Genomic DNA, 11517 nt, shown 5'->3' on the forward strand with positions numbered 1-11517 from the left:
ATGTCTCAACAAGTCTTGACTCAACTCTTGGCTGACATCCCAATCTTTGTGCACTTTTGTGAGTGGTTTTTCTCGCTTCATTGTTGCCCGCACTCAATCATCTCATTTTTTCTTCGTTGCTTGTCTCATTGGTGAAAACATTCCCTTCGTGGCGGTATCCCAATGGCCACATGCCAAGATTGCTCCATGGTGACGCAAAATGATGATTCCCAATGTGGACTATATACCCCTTGGCCACAATATGGCCCATGAAAACACAGGTATTACAGTATCAATTGCTTCTTAGTGACAGAGTCCCTTATGCTATTTCTCTTGAGCAAAGATAACCTTAAAAACTTAAGTAGCATTTGGTGGGAGAGAACACAAAATCTACTTGGTGCAATGACATTGCAAATGTTATAATGTATGTTACAAACTAATAGGCAAGTTTTTGAGTTTTGGGGCAATGGTAGTATAGCTTGTTAGCATAGTCCTTGAGTCCAAACCAACATTGACTTCGAACTTTGGGCCATCAACGAGTTGATCTAGAGGTGGAGTAGGAACAACTAGACATGGTTCCAACAATGAGACATTGAACTATGGATGGATATGAACACGAAATGTGATTTCATTGATTTCACTAGAGATCACATTTAAGTAGAGACATTGGCAATCTAGCTTCTCATATGATCTAGTAGTCTTTACATCATGTTATAATAGTTGTACAAGATCTACTGGGAACTTAAGTTCCTCTCCCAATGCCTCAGGACAAGGGGCGATAGCTTGACTATTCGGGTGTTGTCATGGATTGTGAAAAGCAGTTACCTTAAGTAATCTATGAGGAGGATACATCAAAACAAAAGTCTCTCTTGATTAAGGATATGATTCCTCAAAATAATATTGATGTCTCTTTTTCGTCATTATCCTTAGTTACAGGTGATACCCCTCCATTGGAAAAAGTGATGTTAGTCTATTCACATAAATACTCAAGTAAAGATATGATGACAACTAGAGGACAAATATGAGTTGCTAAGGAAAGAAAACATAGAGGAGTAGTTTTGGCAAGAAAACAGATAGTTTCATAATAATTAGTTTGAAATTTCGCTTGCTTGTAGCTTGAAAGCATGGCAACATAAAAAATGATCAAGGAATACACTCATAGTTTGTTTTCCATGCTTTTGACAGAGATGTCGTCATTGCAAATTCATTAGTTGTTATGTATGCGAAATGTGGCTTGCTAACTGAAGCACAAGTATCACGACATTGGTGGATATGTACATAAAATGTGGGTATGCCAAACATGGAGATGTCCAGAAAGCACCTGATTTCTTTGAACAAATGCAAAGAGAGGGAGTGTTTGCTTGATGTGGTCACGTTTCTCTCTATCTTGAAAGCTTGCGGTAGCATTCGAAGCCTTGATAAAGGTCAAAATGTACATGGTAAGATTATTAAAGAGGGCCTTTTGTTTCTGGATAAGGGTAGATTGATTGGAACTGCATTGGTGGACATGTATGGTAAATGCGGGGCACTTGCAAAAGCACAACAAATTATGTTGAACATGAGCATGTTGAAGAAGCATTGAAATGGTTTAAATCTATGAGTTGTGAGGGCTTGTCTCTGGATGCAGCTACTTTTGTTTCTGTCTATGGAATAGCTTGGAATGTGTTGATTCCAAATTATGTTGAACATGAGCATGTTGAAGAAGCATTGAAATGGTTCATATCTATGAGAGTTGTGAGGGCTTGTCTCCGGATGCAGCTACTTTTGTTTCTGTCTTAAAAGCATGTGAGAGCATCAATATATCGAAGGAAGTACACACCAAGACTCAAAGCGAGCCATTGGTAAGGAATAATATTATGGTAGGCAATGCATTGGTGGATGTGTATACCAAATGTGGTGGACTCACTCAAGCACAAGAGATTTTTAGTGGATGTCTTGTTAGAGATGTAACTTGCATGAACACAATTATCATAGGAAATATTCAATATCGACAAGATGAAGATGGCATTGCATTGAATCATTTTGGATCATTGCAATGCGAGAGCATATTGCCAAATATGGTCAATTATTTTTGCATCTTAAAGAGCTGTGGTAATCTAGGGGAGGCCGAGAAGGGCAATATGATACATGCTCGGCTTCATAAAGAAGAGTTGTTTGATAAAGAGATTCTACTTCAGAATGAATTGATTCATATGTATATCAAATGTAGTGCACTTTTAAGAGCAAGAAAGGTGGTTGAAGAAGTTAAGATTGGGGACACTGTATTTTGAACTGCATTCATTTCCAGTTATGCCCAAGAGAAACTTGTTGACGAAGCATTCAACTGCTTGAAACAAATGCAACATGAAGGCCAATCGCCCAATGAGGTGACTATCATTTATTTGCATCTTGAAAGCCTATAGCAGCACATGAGCACTAGACAGTGGTATCGAAATACATGAATTTGTATTAGTAGAGAGAGGATATCAGAACAAAATACTCAAGTTTGCAATGCATTGGTGGATATGTAAAATAAATGTAATATATGCTCACAAAAGCACAAGAAGTGTTTGATGAGCTTTTTGGTTCGAAATATTGTCACTTGGACAACACTTCTTTTAGGATATGCACAACGAGGGCATGGAGAAGAGGTAGGTGCTTCTATGCTTTCAAAGAATTGCACTGTGAGACTGCTATGCCAAACGTAGTTACTCTCTTGCTTGTTTTGTATGTTGAAAGCATGTGGTAGCGTAGCGTTGGAGCAAGTAATAGAAAAAAAGGGGCAGAGAAAAACATTCCTTAAGATAATAAATGGGCAACTACAAGAAGATGTCTTGGTGGACGTGTATGCAAAATGCGGCATAATTGAAAAAGCTCAAACTGAATTTAATGGGATTCAGTGCCAAAATGTGGTATCTTGGACTGCCCTGATATCTGGATATGTGTTAGGAATATGGAGCGGAATCGGGATGATAAAAATTTCAAACACAATTAACACTTGATAAACAATAGATGAAACCACAAGAAAAAAATGAGAGAGTAGATCGAGATTTAACGTGGAAAACCCAAAATTGGGAAAAACCACGGGAACCTTAGGTTCCGAAACAAATTCACTATTTTCTGAGTATACAAAGGTGTTGACAGCCTCTAGAGTTTACTCTAGAGATATGCACATATATTTCAAGGCTACCGCCTTGGATGCAATATTCACCCTACCAGATAGGATAAACAACAGAACAAAAACCAAAAACATAGAACAAATAAACCTATAACAAGTGGACAGAAGAGTTGTTGTGACTCTTTTGGGTAGTCTAGACAACACCTTACTAGATCTCCGTCTTTACACTTGCAACGAGTTCTCACTCTCGATCACCCTGTTCTCGAGCTCTCACACTTGTTTCTGTTTTCTTGCAGAGGCTTTGTTATGTTTTTCTCACACACCTCTTCTTCTCGAATCTCTATTTTTCCAGCCTTAGTTCTATTCACTCATGTGCAGTTTTTCTCTGTAACGCGCTCTATTTTCTTTGGCTTTCTCTCAGTTTTTCCCTCTGTGCGTTTTTTTGTCTATGCCTTCTTTTTATCAGCCTTTTTGGAGTAATGTCTCCTCTTTTCGTATTATCTGCATTCACACATAGACATACAAAACACACACACACACACACACACACACAAGAAAAAAAAGGACACATAAAAAACGTATATATATATATTAATAAACATATAACTTTTTCTTTCTTTAGCTCTAAGTCGATTCGGCGTCGAGCCGAATCAACTCTCAACCTGAATCAACGCCCAACCGATTCAACACTCAGCCCGAATCAGTATCCAGCTGATTCAACACTGAGTTGGTAGTTGGCTCTCAACCAACTCCATGTCATGGTCTCCACTTGAGTGGATAGACCCAACAATTCACCCCCTCCATCTCAAGTGGGGGGCACAACTAGGTTTGCCTTTTGTTTGCAAACATCAAGCTTCTCCCTTGACAAACATTTTGTCATCATGTCGGAGCCATTCTCATTTGTGTGAATCTTTTCAATTTGCATTTGCTTTTATTCAAGCACATCTCTAATCGAATGGTATCTAACATCTATGTGTTTTGATTTAGAATGAAAGGAAGAATTCTTACTTAAATGCATAACTCTTTGGCTGTCACAATACAGAATGAATCTTTCTTGAATCAGCCCCAACTCTTGTAGGAATTTCTTTAGCCATAGCAATTCCTTACTGGCTTCTGTGACAGCAATATATTCAGCCTCCGTTGTGGATAATGCCACGCATTTTTGCAGTCTCAATTGCCAAGAGACCGCTCCCCCTACAAAGATCATTAGATAACCAAGTGTAGACTTTCTAGAGTCAACATCACCAGTCATATCAACATCTGTATATCCATCTAATATAGTTTGGTTCTCACCAAATTTTAGACAGACTCTTGAGGTACCCCTCAGATATCGCATGATCCATTTCACTGCTTCCCAATGATCTTTTCCAGGGTTCGAGAGAAAACGTCTCACTACACCAACTACATGAGCAATGTCCGGCCTCGTGCATACCATAGAATACATTAAACTACCGACGTGAGAGGCATATGGTATTTGTTTCATTCCTTCTTGCTCTTCATCACTCGCAGGGCATTGAGCTGAGCTAAGTTTAAAGTGGCCCGCCCGCGAGTGGAGTGTTGACCGGCTTACTCTTAGCCATGTTGAATCTCTCAAGTACATTCTCAATGTACTTTTCTTGAGACAACCAAAGTCTTTTGCTTGCCCTGTCCCTGGTTATCTTCATACCAAGGATTTGCTTGGCTGGTCCCAAGTCTTTCATGGAAAAAGATTTGTTGAGTTCCTTTTTCAACTTCTCAATCTTGTTGGTGTCTTGACCAATGATCAACATATCATCAACATACAAGAGCAAAATGACAAAATCCCCATATGGGAATTTCTTAACAAACACACAATGGTCTGTGTTTGTTCTATTATACCCATGGTTCAACATAAAGGAGTCAAACTTTTTGTACCAAAGTCTAGGAAATTGTTTTAGGCCGTACAAGCTATTCTTTAACTTGCATACCAGGTTTTCCTTACCTTTGACTCCAAACCCTTCAGGTTGATCCATGTAAATCTCTTCTTCCAAATCGCCATGGAGGAAGGTGGTTTTTACATCGAGTTGCTCAATTTCTAGATCGAGACTAGCTGCAATCCCAAGTACAACTCTGATCGAGGACATCTTCACCACTGGTGAGAAAATCTCCTTGAAATCAATTCCCTTTTTCTGGTTGAACCCCTTCACATCCAATCTTGCCTTGTATCTTGGCTGTGAGCAATGTTCCTCAGTCTTGAGCCTGTAAACCCATTTGTTTTTCAGCACTCTTTTGCCCTTAGGCAACTTTACAAGATCATAAGTGTGATTGTCTTGCAAAGACTTCATCTCATCATTCATGGTGTCAAGCCATTCCTCCTTATGATCATTTGCCATAGCTTCTCTAAAGCTTTCTGGCTCTCCTCCATCTAAAAGCATGACATATTCATGTGGGTTGTATCTAGTAGAAGGTCTTCTTTGTCTCATAGACCTTCTAACCTCTTCCTCTTCTGGAGGAGTTGCTGAAATGTCACCTAGAGTATGATGGTCATGATTCTGCCCATCATCATCGTCCGTTGCATCATCAGCCATATCATCATACTCCTCAGTATCTCCCCCATGACCTTGTGTGTCTTGAGTAGGCATTGGGTGTTCGGTAACTGAAAAATCAAGGGTGAGATCCGGCATTTCATTCGGCTCCGAATCTTGTAAGGTCTGATCCTCAAGGAATACCACATCCCTGCTTCTAATGACCTTCTTCTCTACTGGGTCATAAAGTCTATAGCCGAATTCCTCATGGCTGTATCCCCAAAATATGCATGGTTTGCATTTGTCGTCAAGCTTGAATCTTTCATCTTTTGGGATGTGGACATAAGCCTTGCAACTGAACACTCTTAAGTGTTTGTATGACACCTCCTTACCTGTCCAAACCCTCTCGAGTACATCACCATCCAAAGGGATTGATGGGGACAGATTTATGAGGTCAACGACAGTCCTCATTGCTTCACCCCAAAAAAAAATTGGTAATTTTGAGTCGGATAGCATGCATCTTATCCGCTCACAAATTGTCCTATTCATCCTTTCAGCCACGCCATTGTGTTGGGGTGTTTTTGGGACACTTCTCTCTAGTCTAATACCATGCTCATGACAATATTCCTCAAATCATCCTTGATATTCACCGTCGTTATCGGAACAGATACATTTCAGCTTTCTTCATGTTTCTCTTTCCACGCTTACATGAAAGTTCCTAAAGATTTCAGACACTTGATCTTTAGTCTTTAATGCAAAGCACCACAACTTCCTTGAGAAGTCATCGATAAACGTGGCAAAGTACAATGCTCCCCCAAGAGTTCTATCTTTCATATAACACAAGTCCGTGTGCACCAATTCCAATGGCTGAAATTTTCTTTTGGGGGGCAGGTGTTGAAAGGCAACTCTGTGTTGTTTGCCGGCCAAGCAATCAACACAAGTTTCTAAGTGCATACCTCTTATCTCAAGTAAGATGTTCTTTCTAGCTAGCACCTTGAGTCCTTTCTTACTCATGTGCCCAAATCTCTTGTGCCACAAATCAATAGGGACTTTCTTATCGGCTACATTCACCTCTCCACTGGACACCATAGCACGCATTACATAGAGGGAATTCTCTTTTAGGCATCTTGCTAATACTAGCGAGCCTTTGATGAGCTTCCATTTTCCTTCACCGGCTGAAATAATATTCAGCCGAATGTCCGGTACATGCCTAACATAATTTAATACTAGTTTGCAACCCATGTTCGTGGTTAGAATTATATTTCGTATGCCAACAACCTCTATTATGCCGTGGTTAGCCATTTTGACTTTGCCAAAGTCACCACCGGCATATGACGAGAACATCTCTTGGTATGGAGTAATGTGATATGAGGCTCCCGAGTCAATAATCCAATCAGTTTGTTGGCATGCTAAGCTAACACACACGTCATCACAAGCAATGACAATGACGCCATCACAAGTGGTTGTAGTGGGGTCATTGCTCTTATTATCGGTGGTTCCTTTCTTTTGGTCTTTCTTTTTCTTCCAATAGTCTCTCTCATAATGGTTTGGACCACCACAATAACTACATGAAAAAACTTTCTTGAAGTCTTTTCTACTTCTAGACTTTGACCTCCCCTTAGAATTATTTCTATCATTTTGTGGACCCCTAGCATGGTTTCTTCCTCTAGAGGAGTTGTTTTCTATGACTAAGGCTTTATGGTCAAAGTTGGACTCATGCTCCTTTCATCGTGCTTCTTCATGTAGAAGATTTGACTTAAGCATGTCCAATGTTAGGTCCTTTTGTTGCGTTGCAGTCCCAAGCGTCACAACAAGGGTTTCCCAACTATCTGGGAGAGAGCCTAACAATAACAAGGTCAACACCTCATTTACTAGAGGTATATCTAGAGAGACAATTTGACTTATAAGTCCTTGAAACGTATTAAGATGCTCTGCCATACTAGAGCCATCTTGATACCTAAGTCTTACAAGTTTCCTAAACACATAGACTCTATTCAAAGCATTTTTGGTCTGAAACATACTCTCGATTTTTCTCCAAACTCGTTTGCTTTGGTTTCATCACAAAAATTGTTATATAGACTCAGGTCTATGAAACATCGGATGTATGAATATGCCTTTAGATGTATGGCATCCCAGGTTAATGTATCTATGTTCTCGGGTTTGCTCGTACCATGTAGTACAGGCAACCACATGTCCTTACATACCAACATGTCCCTCATTTTGGACTTCCAAATGGGGTAGTTGGATCCCGTCAGTTTAATCATCCCGCCTAATGATTCCTCCATATTCCAAGTCTTTGCGGAGGTATGAACTTCGCTCTGATACCACTTGTTGGGAATATGGAGTAGAATCGGGATGGTTAAAATTTCAAACACAATTAACACTTGATAAACAATAGATGAAACCACAAGACGAAAACGAAAGAGTACACCGAGATTTAACGTGGAAAACCCAAAATTAAGAAAAACCACGAGAACCTTAGGTTCCGAAACAAATTCACTATTTTCTGAGTATACAAAGGTGTTGATAGCCTCTAGAGCTTACTCTAGAGATATGCACATATATTTCAAGGCTACCGCCTTGGATACAATATTCACCCTACCAGATAGGATAAACAACAGAAAAAAAACCAAAAACACAGAACAAATAAACCTATTACAAGTGGACAGAAGAGTTGTTGTGACCCTTTTGGGTAGTCCAGACAGCACCTCGCTAGATCTCCATCTTTACACTTGCAACGAGTTCTCGTTCTCGATCACCCTGTTCTCGAGCTCTCACGCTTGTTTCTGTTTTCTTGCAGAAGCTTTATTGTGTTTTTCCAGACAACACCTCACTAGATCTCCATCTTTACACTTGCAACGAGTTCTCGCTCTCGATCACCCTGTTCTCGAGCTCTCACGCTTGTTTCTGTTTTCTTGCAGAAGCTTTGTTGTATTTTTCTCACACACCTCTTCTTCTCGAATCTCTATTTTTCCAGCCTTAGTTCTGTTCACTCATGTGCAGTTTTTCTTTGTAACACGCTCTGTTTTCTTTGTCTTTCTCTCAGTTTTTCCCTCTATGCGTTTTTCTGTCTATGCCTTCTTTTTATCAACCTTTTTGGAGTAACGTCTCCTCTTTTCGTATCTGCATTCACACATAGACATACAAAAAGCGCGCGCACACACACACACAAGAAGAAAAAAGGACACATAAAAAACGTATATATATATATATATATATATATATATATTAATAAACATATAACTTTTTCTTTCTTTAGCTCTAAGTCGATTCGGCATCCAGCCGAATCAACGCTCAGCCTGAATCGACGCCCAGCTGATTCAACACTCAACCTGAATCAATATCCAGCCGATTTGACACTGAGTTGGCAGTTGGCTCTGAGCCAACTCCATTTCATGGGCTCCACTTGAGTGGATAGACCCAACAATATGGCCATCTAGGCTATATGAGGAGGTAGTTATTTGAGTTATTCAACAAAAATGATGAGAAGGTATATGTACATAGATAGAGCCAAACTCCTCTCAATCCTAGAAGGAACTCTTTTCCTCCACCAACACATATACATATATGTATGTATATTAGGGACAAACCAATTGTACTAAGGCATATCTTCATTGAGGAATTGATTGGTTATATCCCACCCATGCTCGTTCCTGAACCCTAAACCCTAAACCATCATCCTGGTTCTTCTCATAGTGGTCACTATTGTTGGAGGAACGTAATCCCGGATGAGATCGTTCTCGAAGCGCCGAGGATGATTTTGGAAGTGGTATATGAACCGACATTCAGCAAAATGTCGCACGGGTTTTAATCGGGTTGGAGCCATTGACGTGACAAAAGGAATAGAGAGCTTGTATTTCTGTTTAAAAAAAATTGACTTATGTAGTTACAAACTATTAGCCTTTTATAGACTTTCAACCTATATATTCATTATACGAATCATGATGACATGAAGATATTAGGTTGTTTCATTCGTTGCAAAATCCTAGAGTGGCATGCCAATTACAAAGTCATGGACCCATAATGTTCTAAAACTATGTGCTAGATAGAGCCAAAGTCCTTGTGTAACTAGTGGGAAATTTGGCTTGATTGAACGAATTACAAACACTTATTGACATATATAATTCATGATGAATATAAATATCTTTTGATAATTTAGGTTTATATTCTTCATGGTTATTTTGTGAGGGTTTGATGTTTAAGGTGGGATTGCGGCATGCTGTTTTATAACAATTCTTTTAGCCTATCCACATGCAACCATAAAGTTCAATGTTATTATTTTTGCTAGAAAAAAGTGTTATGGATCCTTATCAGTGTGTTAAAGTTGACCACTATGGATGCATTGTTATAGGTCATATATATGGGCTATCAAATGATGCCTTTAGAAGATTTTGAAACTTCATGTTCCATTCATGACCAACGATGTTGGCACTCATGATAACTATCATGATCATTGAATGAGTTGACTTAAACCTCTTGATAATAAAGGCATTAACAAGAGACTTAAACCTCACTCTCATGCCAACCATCTAGGAAAGTGATAGTGAGTTTAATACAGAATGTTGTCATAGGTGTGCAACATATGTTTGTGCACCAAAAAACATCACTAACATAGCTAATGCACACATTGGCACTCAATATGCGAAATCCACAACCCAAGATGGTCAACACAACGCAACACGAGATGCATTATTTTTCTAAGTAGAAAAGCCATTGTAACTATGAGTACAATTTCTCTAATTCACACACAAAAACATGTCACCAACAACATCACAAATGCATACACTTTTCTAGATAGAAATGTTGTTGTAATGTGGCATGGGCAAAGGCCGAATGTAGGGAAATAAGAGTGAACATAACTATAGTAAATAATTTTTGAAGTAATAAAAAATGAATGGCCTCCTAGCTAATGCTTTGGCTTGTGCAACATAAGGTCTTGGGTTTGAACCTTGTTACATGTGCGTGTGTTAACTACCTCTCCTTTATCTTTTTTGATGGAGGGTTTTGGGTACTCGAAGGTTTTAGCGGTATTTTATTTTCTGATTTTTAGGGTTTGTGAGGTATTTTTTTCTTCATTTTCTTGAGTTTAGTGTTCTTGTGTGTGTTGTGAGGGTGGCTATTGTGCAACTTTCATTCTAATTTATTTCGGCCGTTTATTGGGAACCTTTTGCTTGAAGGAAAGGGAGAGAAACATAGAAAAAGGAGGATCTTCAAGAGAAAGGCACGACCACCGTTTTTTGTGAGCTCATGTCACCAAAACTCAAGAGTTGTTCCTCCTAGTTTATTCCCTTCCTTTGGAACTATATTCGTAAGTGTCAACATCTAAAGTTTGTATTCCCCATTTGAACCATTTCTTGTATACCTTATTTTGGAAAGGAGAATATATTTGTGTGAGCAAATTAGTGGATGTTGGCTCAATCTATGTTTGTCGTATTAAACAAGTGTACTTTTCAAGTCTAAGATTTCTCGACCTAAGCCTAGCTTTCCTTGACTCGGCCCTAAGCTTTCATCATCTTAACCTTGGTTTTTCTCAATTCAAGCCTACACTATCAACTTGAGCTTACCCCAACTTGAATCAAACCTTCGATCTTGACAATGCTATTTCACAAAAAAGGAAATTTAGTCGAGGCAACCCACGAAAGGGCTTTAAATGTCTTCTCCCACAAAATCACAACCTCCTTGGTTCAAGTTCCTGAAGTCAAGTTAAAGTAGCACACACGCCAACACAACCTCACTCTTTATATAATGAACGTAATTTCTTGGGGAGTCCCATCTTAGAGATGAACAATCTTATTTTTTCTAGGAGGTAATTTTGGGCATTGCTCGGCGTTCACCCTAGTAGTACATGCTTAATTGGTTGACATAGAAAAACATATCAAAAGAGGGAGATTTGGTAACCATGCACAAAATTCTATAATTCTTTAAAGCATTCATTGGGGAGCATCAAGGAAAATTGCA

At 39.1% G+C, this 11517-nt stretch overlaps 1 protein-coding gene across 1 annotated transcript; it reads left to right on the top strand.

Moving 5' to 3' along the window:
* Window positions 1-1279: 1279 nt before the first annotated feature.
* On the top strand, window positions 1280-2381 carry LOC147850633 (pentatricopeptide repeat-containing protein At3g57430, chloroplastic-like). The gene is made up of 4 exons (XM_087336281.1): window positions 1280-1493; window positions 1607-1723; window positions 1843-2173; window positions 2267-2381. The coding sequence occupies exons 1-4, from the start codon at window positions 1280-1282 to the stop codon at window positions 2379-2381; spliced, it is 777 nt and encodes a 258-aa protein (XP_087192407.1).
* Window positions 2382-11517: the final 9136 nt, after the last annotated feature.

This window comes from Azolla caroliniana, unplaced genomic scaffold (genome assembly GCF_043228905.1).
Source record: "Azolla caroliniana isolate FFs.n. ecotype wild unplaced genomic scaffold, voAzoCaro1.0.p SCAF_21, whole genome shotgun sequence".
Classification (NCBI taxonomy): Eukaryota; Viridiplantae; Streptophyta; class Polypodiopsida; order Salviniales; family Salviniaceae; genus Azolla; species Azolla caroliniana.